At 56.5% G+C, this 13,211-nt stretch overlaps 2 protein-coding genes across 3 annotated transcripts in view; one reads left to right on the top strand and one right to left on the bottom strand.

The window, feature by feature from the left end:
- Ptk2b (protein tyrosine kinase 2 beta) overlaps positions 1 to 2,233 on the top strand; it is a 108,838-nt gene extending 106,605 nt beyond the window's left edge. The window contains exon 31 of the mRNA XM_077792725.1: positions 1,202 to 2,233. Within this exon, the coding sequence (XP_077648851.1) occupies positions 1,202 to 1,417 (216 nt within the window). The 3' untranslated portion in view covers positions 1,418 to 2,233. The remainder of the gene's footprint in view (positions 1 to 1,201) is intronic.
- A 1,915-nt stretch (positions 2,234 to 4,148) lies between these two features.
- Positions 4,149 to 12,642, bottom strand: Chrna2 (cholinergic receptor nicotinic alpha 2 subunit). 2 transcript variants are annotated; one of them, XM_077792618.1, is made up of 6 exons: positions 12,570 to 12,642; positions 11,454 to 11,605; positions 11,049 to 11,093; positions 8,705 to 8,814; positions 5,325 to 6,342; positions 4,149 to 4,274 (listed from the first exon to the last, which is right to left on the bottom strand). In XM_077792618.1, the coding sequence occupies exons 1-6, from the start codon at positions 12,640 to 12,642 to the stop codon at positions 4,149 to 4,151; spliced, it is 1,524 nt and encodes a 507-aa protein (XP_077648744.1). The 2 variants fall into 2 exon arrangements, with proteins under 2 accessions (XP_077648744.1, XP_077648745.1); XM_077792619.1 differs by lacking the exon at positions 12,570 to 12,642 and having other exon boundaries at positions 11,499 to 11,606.
- Positions 12,643 to 13,211: the final 569 nt, after the last annotated feature.

The raw sequence follows: 13,211 nt of genomic DNA, 5'->3' as shown, positions 1-13,211 counted from the left end.
TGTCATTGAAATCCTGAGCTGTCAATGAAGCCTTGGGAATCCTAGTGTCCTGCTGACACAGCCCTGTGATGGCCATCAGGGACCTAGCCTGATCCCTGGGACCTGTGAACGCGTTATCTTACAAGGCCAAAGGGGGTTGGGGGATGTGATCAGTGTGAGGCTCTGGAGAGGAAGAGATTATGTGGATTATCCAAGTGGGCCTGTGTCCTTATTAATGGGCAATGGGGGGAAGGTCAGAGAAGGGCTGGGATGACAGAAACCAAAGGTGCAGCTTCAACATGGGGAAAGGCAGGGGACACCCTGCCCAGCTCTAGAAGGAACGCAGTCCAGTCCGCACCTTGGTGTTAGCCCCGTTGGGCCCGCTCAGAAGTCTGACCTGCAGAACTGTCAGGGAATGACCGGTGCTGCTCGGAGCTGCTGGGTTTGTGGTCATTTGTTACTGCAGCTGTAAGAAGCTGATCCAGGGCCACTGGACATTTGTCGATTGTCCGTCTGGAAACCAAATGTGGACCTCCCATGGAGCCCTGGGATCCTCTGCCTCTCGCGGGCAGCCATCCGCCACATGATCCATGTGGCATGTGGCCCATCCCATCACCACCCTAACCATCCCTGCTCAAGGCAAGACAGAGCAGGGACATTTGGGACATTTCTCAACCTGCCTCTGGGTGGCAGCAGTAGCCCACAGAGGCACCCCAGCTAGGCAGGTACCACCAGAGGGTTGAGATGGCCACCTGGGACCTAGCCAGCTTCAGGGCCAATTTCCTGAGGAGAGGTCAGGTGTGATGTGATAGCTCCGTATCCTAGGGATGACAGTGTACTCACTGGCTCATTCAACAAACATCTCTTGTGTTTCCTGTGCTCAGTGTGTTAGGCTCTGGGAATTGGTGGTTAAAAAAGAAAAATCCCGGATCTTTTGATTTGACAGTAGACAGTTACAAAACAGCACAGGCCCACGGACCCTGACCGTTCACTTGAATGCTGGTGGTGTGAAGGGTTGTTACTGTGACCGGATGGCGCATGGGGCTGGGTCAGGCCATGCTCACACCTGATTGGCTAGGGGTTGGGATGCCACTCCAATCTGTATGGGGGGCTGGATTCAGCCAGGCCTAGACCCACCTTGTCCCCGGGGACTTCTGACTACCTCAGCCAGTACCCTTCCCCACGGCCAAGCACCCCGCCTCTCTGTGTGCTCTCCCTACAGATTGAGGGGACCCAGAAGCTGCTCAACAAGGACCTGGCCGACCTCATCAACAAGATGCGGCTGGCGCAGCAGAATGCCGTCACCTCCCTGAGTGAGGAGTGCAAGCGACAGATGCTCACGGCCTCCCACACCCTCGCCGTGGACGCCAAGAACCTGCTGGATGCCGTGGACCAGGCCAAGGTCCTGGCCAATCTGGCCCACCCGCCTGCAGAGTGACCTAGGGTGGGGGCCACCCGCCTGCGTCTTCCACCCCCACCCGTCATGCACCTCCCCTGCCTTGCCATTGGTCACGTGGTCTTCTCAGGGAAGGCCCGGGGTGAGGGGTCCTTCCCTCACCACTTTGCACGACCCCCTCCCCGCCCCACCCCAGACTGTGCTGTTCAGGCTGCAGCTGGATGGAGGGGACTCTGGATATGGACGCAGGGTGGGTGTGACACACATGGTTCAGAGGTCACTGTTGCCGCCAGCTACTCCTCCCACCCCAGCCTGGGTGCTGGAGCCTCATTGAGGTCACAATGGTGTCCCTAGCAGCCAAAATGGCTTATGCATGGACATGGCGGGCCCATATGGGAGCCAAGCTATTTCTTCTCCTTCCTCTTCAGCCCTCGGGGATCCCCTGATGCACAGAGGGGCCAGGGAAGGGCCTTATTTGGGGGGGTCAGGAGGCTTATAAGATGGGGGATGGGCTGGCTTTCTTGTACAGTGTATATTCAAATTTATTTAATGTGAGTTTGGTCTGGACTGACAGCTGGGTTCCCTCCTGATGGGGAATCTGGGACACAGTCCAAGAACAAACTGATTGGGAATTCTGGCACAGGACACTGTGTTGTTATCACACCAAGTATCAAGGGAAGGAGCAGAGAGACATCGGCCAGGACTGGACTTTGGACCACAATCTGCTCTCTCCCTGGCAACCTCCTCTCTTTCTTCCTTTACTTCCCTGCCTTTTCTTACTCCTCCTCTTCTCCCCACCCCCCTTTTCTCATCTGATCCCTTCCTTTCTCAAATGTTTGTGCTGAGCCTTCTTTTACCTTCTTTCTATCAGATTTGTGGTTGAATTAAACTCGTACCATTTGCTTTGTGGTTTGTTGGACTGTGGTGTTGGTTTGATGTACCCTTTGTGGGAGGAGGCTGGCCATGAACCACAGCCCAGCAAGAGATGGATGGTGTTGTTCTTGGGTGCAGATCAAGGGCTGATTGACCCTGGGCCGTGGCCAAGGAAAGCGCCTGGCAGTGGGACAGGTGTGCTCCAGCCCTTTTGCCCCAACTGGACGATAGGGTGCCTGACTCAGGGGCCACTTTCCAGGAGGGACCCAGGGCAGTTTCGTCCATGTGGCATCCCTCTTCCAGCTGCACCCAGAGCACTTGGGCTTTGGGGGGGGGGGTCACACAGCTGAAGGAGCAGCAGACTTGGCTTTATTTAACCACTTTACTCACATGCGAGATGGATGGACAGGAGAGGGGACATGAACAACACAGGGAATGTCCCTGCAGCAGGAGATCACCTCTGGGAGCCTCAGGTAGACAGAGAGACAGTGGGGGCGGGGGAGGGGGCTACTACATTCACAGGAGTAGGGAGGAGCCAGGCCAGAGGACCACTGAGTGGGGGTCTCAGAGAGAACTGAGGAGCAGGGCCTGGGCCAGGGTCACAGGTAGGTAGGTCTTTCCAGATGTGTGATGGAGTGTTGTGTGCTGAGGAGGAGGAGGTTCAGAAGGATAGGACCCCAAGACAGAAGGAAGTCAGCAGTTTGCCCTACTCTGCTTCCTGCCTGGGGCTCCACACTGTCTGCACAGCCTGGTGTACACCTCTGGTGGCTGCTGAGGTCCTGCCCTCAGGGGCTGGACAGAGCTCAGGAGAGGCTTGACCCATGGGGCTCCACATTCCTCAGAGCAAGAACAAGCTGCACAGAATGGCCCAGAGCAGGTCAGACATGGCGAGGCTCTGGGGAGGACAGGAAAGGCAGGCTGGAGGGACACCCCCAGGGCATTGGCATCACCCAGCAGGCGTGGAGCCCAAAACGTTCAGTGTTTCCCCTCTGCCACACACAACACAGAGTGCCGGTGCCCCTCCCCCTGTGCTGTGCTAGGTCCTAGGGAGAGAGAAACTAAAGGGTCCCTGGCTGGGAGGAGTTCAGAACTGAAGGGGCTTGAAGCAGAGATCCCCAACTCCAGAGAGGTGTGCTGACCGCAGACTACAGGGACCAGGGCACTGCGGAAGAACAGCCAGCGATGGCCTTCCCGGTTTGTTCACTGCAGGTTCATGGGCACACGGCGCCCACAGCGGCGGCTCTCCGTTCTGGCTGCCTCTTTGCAAGGAAGAGGGAGGCACAATGCCTCAGGGAAGCCCAGGGGGTGCTGAAGGTACTTTGGGTGGAGGGGAAGGCCCCGCTCCACTGGCCCCCCACACACCTGCTCCCCGCTCCTTCTGTAAAGTCCCTTGCTCCTTGGCTGCTACACCACACACCTCCAAGCCCTGCAAACTCACACTGAAGTGCTTCCTCAGCCTGGTTTAAAGAGCCCAACCTGCACTGCCAGCCTCCCCGACCCTGGCCTGGGGGTTCCCCTGGGAATTTGGGGCTCATTCCTAAATCTAGACCATTGCTCATAGCCCCTCCACCCCCGAGGCAGCCTCGCCTTCCCCCTTGTGCCCCTCCCTCAAGGCCATATTGTTTCTCCTTGTGCTAGTCCCACCCCTCTGCAGGGCAGAGTCCTCCTTCTATTCTAGCTCCTCTGCTTCCTAAACTGGGCTTTCTGTCCAGCAGATTCCCAGAACTAGGTGCAGTAGCGTCACAGCCAGTGCTCCAGGAAGACCTTCAGAGCTGGTGCTCTCCCCCCAGAAGCACCGCAGGCAGATGGCGCTGGCCCCAGAGGGCACTCTGGAGGGAGCTGCAGTTAAAGGTGGTCATTGCTGGCTGGCAGGACGGCCTTGGAGCCGACACAAGGGACATCAGATCATTCCAGCCAGGAACGGAGGCAGAAAGAGCCCCAGGGTTCCCAGGAAGCAGACGATGATGAAGAGCCAGAGGAAGATCCTGTCGATGACCATGGCAACACACTTCCAGTCTTCTCTCACCTGCGGGAGAAATGGGCTCACAGTGACAGAGGCCAGGCCTCAAGAAGTGTTCCTCCCATGCTCAGCCCCTGTAGGGACAACCACAGGGCAGCAGTAGCTGCCCCCTGAGACCTGAGGGGAAGCTAAGACTGGCACAGGTGCAGAGATGGGGTGGGGGGAGAAACAGAGCTGGCCCAAGCCCCATACCACCCTCTCCTGTGTCCCACCCATCTCACCCTCCACACTGCCGGGGCTCAGCAGGTTCTGGGCAAAGGGACTAGAGGGACACAGAGAGGTGCTGGAACCATCTAAGGAGATGGAGTCCCCGTGGCTGCAGTGATTTCAGTGCAGAGAAGGTAGTGGGTGGGGTAGGTGTGACTGGGGGCAGGTTAGGGGGTGGGTGGGCTTTGTGCAGCTTGGACTCCCAGCCCAGGCCAGGGATGGATGCCTAGCTGCTCCCAAATTAATGATTAATTTTCTCCTTCACTCAACAAGGCTACCCAGTGATCCTCTCCGCCTTTCACCCTTCCCTAAGTTGATCAGAGAATTCTGATGCTGAGCGCTAGATAAGGCAGGGGCTGTGGAGAGGCCCAGCCTCGTACAACCAAGAATCTGCAGGGTTCGTGGTTGACTCATGAGCTTCATAAAGGGCCTGATGAGCAAAGAGGAGAGGGGACCATCTAGCAGAGGTGGAAGAGGAAGGCCACTGCCCCAGGGGCTAGCCCACCAGGCTCTCCTCATGCCCCCTCCACCTCCCACCCCTGCCAGCTCCTGTAGGTAGTGGCATAAGCGTGGCATGGCAGAGTCCACATCTAAGCATGCCCTTCTCTGCTCGCTGTCTCCCAGTGAGGCTGAGCAGGGACATTCTTGACCTACTGCCAACAAGTGTCCCAAGAGCCACCAGCTAAATGTTCTCTCACAATTGATTCCAGACTCTTTGGAGCCATGAATGAGGGAGGCCAGCCCTCAGGGAGGGGACCAGGTTGGTCTAGCTACCACCCTGAGGTGGGAGGGTTCCCTGCTAAGCTGGTAGGGTCACCCAGGGGAGGCCCTCACCCAGACCTCACCCACCGAAGAGTCGGCATCCTCCGACCGCAGGTGGTCAGCAATATAGTGCACACCTTCCAGGGCTTTCTGTATGCAAGGCGACAGCAAGATCTCATGCTCCCCAGAGGGAGCCGCGGCCCTGGGCCCTGAGGCCTGTGGGGGCAGGCGTCCCCGGCCACAGATGATACCCCTGGAGGGGGCTGGGCGGCCGGCACACACCCATCTGCCTTTCTCCTCCTCCTCTGCCTCCTCTCTCTCCTCTGCGTCCATGTTGGTCTCCAACCAGTAACAAGAAGGGCTGAGTTTCAGGCCTGGGGAGTCGTGTGGCTCCCAGGGTGGCAGAGGCCGGTTCATCAGCAGCCACCGGGGCACACGTCCCAGCAGGGCCACCCGCACCCAGCGTGGCATGCTGTGGGTGCTGGGGGAGCGGTGGTGCACGTTGAGCACGAAGACGGTGATGACGATGGAGAGGGTGACGAAGATCATGGTGAAGAGCAGGTACTCGCCGATGAGCGGGATGACCAGCGAGGTGGACGGGATGATCTCGGTGATGAGCAGCAGGAAGACGGTCAGCGAGAGCAGCACGGAGATGCACAGCGTGATCTTCTCGCCGCAGTCGGAGGGCAGGTAGAAGACCAGCACGGTGAGGCAGGAGATGAGCAGGCAGGGGATGATGAGGTTGATGGTGTAGAAGAGTGGCAGGCGGCGGATGACGAAGTAGTAGGTGACGTCGGGGTAGATCTCGGCGCAGCAGTCGTACTTCTTGCTGTTGTAGGTGCCCGTGGCGTTGATGATGGCCCACTCGCCGCTCTCCCAGTAGTCCTTCAGGTCCACCGTCTGCTCCATCGGCTCCAGGTCGATCTTGGCCTTGTCGTAGGTCCAGGAGCCAAACTTCATCTTGCAGTTCTGCTGGTCGAAGGGGAAGAAGGTGACGTCGATGCTGCAGGAGCTCTTGTAAATGGCTGGGGGCACCCAGTGCACCGTGCCCGTGGAGAAGAGGTGCGCTTTGGTCATGTGGGTCACCGCAAACTCCCCGTCTGCACTGCGGAGAGAAGACCAGCTGGGGGTCTGCACACCCACCTGCCCCACCCAGACTGCTGCAGAGAGCAACCCGAACAAGGCAGTTCTCAGCTGGCCAAGTGTCCCCTCTTTTGCAAGGGTATAAAATTTCCCCAGAAGACGGACATAGCTGAGTTTTCTTTTCATATAACATTGTTTTAAATACAAAAGGTGGAGTTTTGAAGAACACTGGAAAGTACCAAGAATTTTTAAAATACCCACTATTAACATTGTGATATTATACATATCATGTCTCTTCTAGTGTCACGCAGACCACGATTCTGATGGTTTTGCATATTTGAGGTCATATTTTGAGGGGTGTATGCAGTTCCATTGCCTGTTTTATTCCTTTAATATTCTAGAGTGATGATCTTGAACTGTACTTTCCTAGCTCACAGTGAGCAAGCAGCCTCTTAGGTAGAAGATCATGACTTTTCCACCTGGACCTTTTGTTCTTTGCTCAGGAGACCTAAGATTTTGGCTAGTGAGGAAACTTCCTGGAGTCCATGCATCTAACCTCAACCACTAGGGCCCCCCCGCCAGGAGGCAGCTTGGCACCCACAGGAGGCTGGCTGGAGTGCTCAGGGAGGACTCGGCCAAGGGAGGGGAGGGAGCACCCCAGCAGAGGACCCTGCAGGAACAAGAAACAGCTGGGGCCAAGGAAAACCTTAACAGTGCTCACTGGGGCCACCAGGTGGGCATCATGGGGACTGTGGTCGATGAGGTTGGGGACTTTGTGGGAATGAGTATCCAAAGACCCACAAGGACTATGGGGACACTGGTGACCAGTCAGATGGGACTTCTTCAACTCCCCCTTCGCTTCCTACCGTCTGTCCTTAAAGCCCAGGGAATCAGAATACAAGGGAGTTTCCCAAGGAATAGTTCCAGGGTAGAGAGACAGACTGGCTGGAAACAGGAACTTTAAAAGAGAGTAACAAATACATCAGGCAAAAAGTCAAAAGAAAAAAAAAAAAGAAAAAGAAAGAAAGAAAAAGAAATTAAAGGCATTTTGGTCATTTCACATAGTTGCCACTAGATGGCAACGTGCACCCATTTTAGGGAAGGAACAGTTCTGTTGATTGGCCAGAGTGCAGTGCCTGGGTGGAGCAGATGTTTCTTTATGTGTCTACCAAAGTTTGACTGGACTTTTCTTGAGAAAATCGAGTCTTAGTGGTCACGGCTTTATTGACGATCCTGAAATGTGAAGTTGTATCTGACCCTAGGACTTTGCTCATATCTCTGCCAAATGCACAGGAAGCAGAAACTAGAATGTTCCTGGGTGCCAGCTCCTGGGTACAGAGCAATGGGGTGGGGGCATGAGTCAGCAAACAGATACCTGGGTGTCAGACCTGCCAGGTCACCCAGTGGCATGTGTGTGTTTAAGTGAGAGGGCACTGGGCCTGCCCAGAACCAGACAGTTTAAGGAACTGGTGTAAGGAAATGCTGACCTCTCTGGAGGTCCAGAAATGGACCCTCTCTCTATGTTTTATTGTTCAAAAATATCATTTCCAAGGTAGGGTCCGAGGGATTGGGAAGTGCTGGGTAAGCTGGTTTCTTTGCTGCAGGACTTAAAACAGCATTTAAAATGCTATTGTGCTCTGCTGGCTTCCAAAGCCCTTGGCAGGGGTGACAGACATACAGTGTGATCCAAAACCATGACCACAGAACCTTGCCATAGCTATTCATATCTCAAGGAAGCAGCAACCTGCTTTAGAAACTGGTTTTAGACCATCATAACACCTTCTTTTAAATTTGAACTTTTTAACTTCTCAATGAAGAATTGCCTGATACCAAACATACTAATAACAATATAGATTTCTATTTCTCCTATCAAAAAGTATTTTAATTCATTGATTTTTTCCCACTGGGATTCTCTGTGGACTCCCCCCGCCCTCCAGCTTCTGTTAGCTTCTAGTTTTTAGGGTGAGATTGATCCTCTGGGTCTTGAATCCAAGGCAAGTATAAGATAACATGATTAAAGAAAAAACATACCCAGTGAGTTTGTTCTTCAAAGGTGCTACTACAGGATGCCACTTACCTGGTCAGACAATATTGCCATCCTTTAAAATTTCAACTCTTGGGCGTTTTTAGAGAGCCTGAACTACATTTTCCAAAGGATACTCAGAGTTGGCCAATCTGTCCCACTGTCACCGTGCTACAAATGAATACATCTTCAGTGCCCAGTAAACGTTGGTGTGTAGGAGGGAGAGAAGAGGATGAAAGGAATAAAAGAATACAGAGGAGGGGGTTCTCTGCTAAGCATTGAGAGGGGAACAACGAAGCCCTCCTCCAAGTCCCCTTTACCGCCCTCCTGGGGGTCTGCCCAGGGCTCCATGGCTTCCTACTTGTTGTAAAGGACAATGTCAGGGATCCAGATCATCTCTGAAGGGACCCGGAGGGAGGTGATGTTGCCAAAGTCAGCTGGGTTCCAGCGCAGCTTGTAGTCGCTCCACTCCTGTGCAGGGGAGGGGTCCCATCACTGCCACGCCAGGGAGGGGCCTCTGTCAACCTAGGCTGAGCCAGGGATTCAGGAGCCCCTGGAGCCCCGCCCAGCCCCACAGAACAGAGAGCCTGCGAGGCCAGGAAAGGGCTCTGGCCGAGGAACCAGGCTCACCCTCCCAGATAAACACCCTCCTCGCTTTGCCCCCACCTCAGTAGCTAACTCCCAGGCAGGTGGTGTCCCCAGCCATGCCCTGGTCCTCTCTTGCCTCCCTGGCTGGCTCCAGTGAGGCACTGCAGGATCTGAGCTGACTCACAGTTTCCGAGGTGGTTAGAGTCTCCATCCAGGAAGAGGCTGCAGAGACAGCCGGCCCAGGGGTGGGGTGGGGGGCGAGCAGGTGGAAGTGAGACCACAGAGGGGAAAAGCCACCTGCCAGAGGCATGCGGCTGAGGCTCGGAGCTGTTTGTGACCTCCAGACTGTGTTCCAGAGACCTCCCTACCCAGGGGCCGGCCCAGGAGGGAGCAAGAGTCGCTCTGGACTTCACTCCTGCTCCCCCCAAATCACATCCAAGCGAATCCGTGTTTCTCTCCCCGGATCAGGTCTTAGTCTCTCTCCATTCCATTCATCATGTTTTCAGTTCCAACCAACATTTTGGGGAACCCACGTCAAGTTGGGGCATATTACTGTGGTAGTAGGTTGAACCACATTCATTTTACAGATGAGGAAAATGAGGCTCAGAGAATAACATGCTCAGCATCTCAGGCTAGTCAGAGGTGGTGATGGCCCAGGTCCCGTGGCAGTGTATGTCCTCACCTCCCGCCCAGCCCCTGGCCCAGGTGACCAGACCATGGGGACAGCTGCGGTGACCTAGGTTCTGGGCCTGTCCCAACCACACACACAATACCTTCCTTGCTCTGGTCCCCAGTTGGCACATCTGTAAAGATGACCTCCTGACCCTCCAGCAGCTCTGGGATGAACAGTATCCACTCAGAGCCTCTGGACCAAGGTCTAATTTAAACTGAGTAGTTGAAACACCACAGCCCAACACCATCCAGGGCCCCCTGGGGGACAGGAATTACAGAAAGGGCACTGGAGGGCCAGGCACCCATTCAAAGGACTCAAACAGAGATGCCAATCAACATTCTGGTGGGTGTGGCTCTCTGCGTGTTAACCTCTGCCCAGGGACAGTCAGGGGCTGGTGGGGCAAGCCATGGGCAGGGCACCAGCTCCTCTTTCTCACATTCTACTGCCACCCCCATGTCAGAGGCCTTCAGAGCAGCAGAACAGAGCAGGAGGGGTAAGAAGAGAGGGAACGCACTGGGGTTCTCATGAGACCTGTGCTCTCATGAGTCTGCCCTAGGAGTGGCCCATCCAGGAGGGCCACCTGCTCTTGGGCTGTCCTTCCACTGAGAGGTGGGGTCTATGGCCCCTCCCTGAATCCAGCTGGACTCCTGGACTGCCCTGACCTACAGAATATGGCAAGATGGATGCAGGGCCCATTCAGGCCACCAGAGACCAGCAGGTTCCACTTCTGTCTGGGGACCCTCCTTCTGGGAGCCTTGAGCCACAGGTGGGAATCTGACTTCCCTCCTGGAAACACCGCAGGGAAAGACCCTGGGCAAGGCCAGGAGGCCAGCCAGGCCCAGACTTTCAGAACCTTCCAAACACCCCTGCTGTGAGTAAAGCTGTCCTTAACCCTTCAGAACAGGACAGCCACCAGGCAGATGCTCCCAAGAAGTCACCATGCAAAGCAGAGGAAACCACTCAAACACCTGACCATGAAACTGAGATAGGAGGTGCCCAAGTGGCTCTAGATGGCGAGCTTCGGGTTTGTCAGGCAGCACAAACAGGGACACCGTGTTCTTTGGTAGAAGGAGCAGAGCCAGGCACCTGGGTGCCCCCTTTACTGGCCCAGCCGCACCCTGCTTCTCATTTTCCTCAGCTGTAAAATGGGCAGAATGAGACCTCCGTGGGTTTTTGGTGACAATGTAGCCTGTCCCCAAGCAGCAAGGACTATGAAATGTCATTTCTAAGAAAGGCATCTCTGGCTCTCTGGTGACATGTACAAGGAGTGGACTCAGAGCCTGACCATGCAAGCACAGTCCTCTGGAGAGGCCACCTGCAACCAGATGACCCAAGTGGCAGGTGTCACCCACCGTGAATGCAGCAGCTTGCCCGGGTCAGGGAAAGGTGCAGGGAGGGGAAGGCCCAGCGATGATTGTCCCCTCCCTGCGGGGAGAATCCTCACCTGCCTCAGCCAGACGTTGGTGGTCATCATCTGGTTCTTCTCGTCCTGGCCGGCAAGAGAGAGAGGGCAACAGAATCCAGAGCACAGGGTGAGCGAGAGGGGCTGCCGGGACCCCCACCCACAGGAAGAGCCTCTGGGCGGCACCCAAGCCCAGCGTCCCTCCCAACACTCCCCTGGACTCAGATTCTTCAGGGACACACAGAAAACCCCCTGCTGCCCCCTGCTGCCCCAGAAGGGGATCCAGGCAAGAGAGGGGAAGGGGCTGGGGCAGCCCAGGAGGAACCTGCTGAGGTCCCCGCTGTAATGGAGGTGGGCAGGGGGACGGGGGCTGCAGGGGGGCCCTGGGGAAGAGCCTGGGGTCTGGAGGCGGGTTCTGAGGGGCCTGGGACGGGGAGACAGGCCCACCACATCAATGAGCTGGGCAATGGACAGTCCAAAGCGCACGATCACCACGTCTGAGGTGTTGGGCACCGGCCGTGCCCAGCGGTTATAGCCCCTGAAGAGGTGTTTGAAGAGGCGGTCCTCGGCCTGGGTGTGGGGGCCTCGCTGCGCCAACGCTGTGGGATGGGAGAGAAGAGGAGGGGTCTCCAGAAGCCAAGGAGGCAGCGGGCACGCGGCTTCCCATCAAAGCAGAGGCCGCCATCTGTGAGAGCGTCAGCTTGCTCAGCTGTCAGGTGGGATGTGAATCCAGATCCCACCTCAAACCCTGTGGAGGGCTCACTATGATAATGTCCATCAGAGCTGTGCACAGTCCCGAGGCCACAGTGCACTCGCTCGTGCTGGTCGTCAGCAATGGACGTCAGTACCTGTGTGATAATGGATAACAAAGCCAGGGTGCTGCGGCAGGGAGGGGGAGATCCAGCCCAGGTCCCAGAGGAACGAGCTGCAGGGAGGGGACTCGTCCCATGACAGCAAGCCCACCCAGTCGTCAGAGGAACCAGCAGTGCCGGCCGTAGCCCTCGCCACTGAGGGCACCTCCCTGAGTTGCTCCTAAACCCCTGGCACTTGCCGCTTCTCGTCTATGAGGCCAACCACTGTCGATGGGTCTCTCGGGGGGGGGGGGGGGTTTCAGTACTCTGCCATCGGCTTCGGCACACCAAGGCTCTGCCACTGAGCCAGTGGACAGCTACTGCTCCAAACCCAGAAGCGCAGCAGCTCCAGCTGGGACCAAAAGCCCAGCAAGGACAATAACCACCACGTGTGTATCCTGGGTGCCTGCTGAGACCCAGGTGCTAGGCGCAGGCTTTCCTTCTGTCCCCACAATAGCTCCGGGAGGTCCTCAGCACTATTTGTGTTTTGCAGATGAGCAACGCTGAAGCTGGGGACATTCAAGGTGACACAGCTGCTAATATCAGCGCTGTGACAGCCCCTCCACCTTCCCCCTGTGGAACCAGGCACCAGCCTATGACCTTTAACATCCTTGTGGCCTTGAGGACTGCCATGAGCCCACCTGCAGGAGATCCCCCCACCTGGCACGTGAGCACATAGCGGTGAAGTCCCAGAGATAAAGCAGCCACTCACCTGCTGGGAGCAGAAGGGGCCACCACAGGCCAAATTTCATCCAGGGCGGCAGTGCTGAATGGGAGGGGCCCATGGTCTCAGAGGAGGGACTGGCTTCCCCTGCACACCCAAAAGAGGGCCCGTCCAGCTTGCTGTGGTCTAACCTGGCAGGGCGTCACCGAGCTGGCTTGGCAGGGGGCCACTGGATTCCGCAAGGCTCCTTCTGCTGAACCTGACCAAAGCCAGAGAAGGATCCTGGGTCATGCCTCTCGACACTCACGGAGGGGGGCAAGGCCTGCCAGGAGCACTGGGCTCCTGCACTACCCCCAGCTTGACCGAGGCATCCCTGTCTCCCTCCTTCCAGAGTCAGCCGGCTGCTCTCCCCAGACAAGGCTGACCTACCAGGGGGCACCGACGTTCCCATCACTCTGCTTCAGCACTCATCTGTAAAATGGGGAGAATCGCACAAGCTGGTCCGCAGAAGGACGCAGGCACCAGTCGCAGTAGCCTAAAGGTGGAAATGGCCCAACGTCCACCAGCTTATAAACAGACGAAAAAAGCCGTTGGATGGATGCGATGGAATGTGATTCCGCCCCAACAAGGAATGAGGGGCTAACACGTGGCCACCACGCGGAGGAAGCTGGGAAACAGCCCAGACCCCAA

Source organism: Urocitellus parryii, chromosome 14 (assembly GCF_045843805.1).
Source record: "Urocitellus parryii isolate mUroPar1 chromosome 14, mUroPar1.hap1, whole genome shotgun sequence".
Classification (NCBI taxonomy): domain Eukaryota; kingdom Metazoa; phylum Chordata; class Mammalia; order Rodentia; family Sciuridae; genus Urocitellus; species Urocitellus parryii.
The sequence above is the reverse complement of the archived record's forward strand: the minus strand, read 5'-3'. Positions and strand labels throughout refer to the sequence as shown.

What these genes read in the sequence shown, in the direction of transcription:
- Chrna2 (XM_077792618.1), bottom strand. Translation starts at nt 12,642, where the DNA reads ATGGGCCCCTCCCATTCAGCACTGCCGCCCTGGATGAAATTTGGCCTG. An exon ending in TTGCCCAGCTCATTGATGTG is followed by an intron (nt 11,094 to 11,453) that starts GTGGGCCTGTCT and finishes CTTGCCGGCCAG; the next exon opens with GACGAGAAGAACCAGATGAT. An exon ending in GACATTGTCCTTTACAACAA is followed by an intron (nt 6,343 to 8,704) that starts GTAGGAAGCCAT and finishes TTCTCTCCGCAG; the next exon opens with TGCAGACGGGGAGTTTGCGG.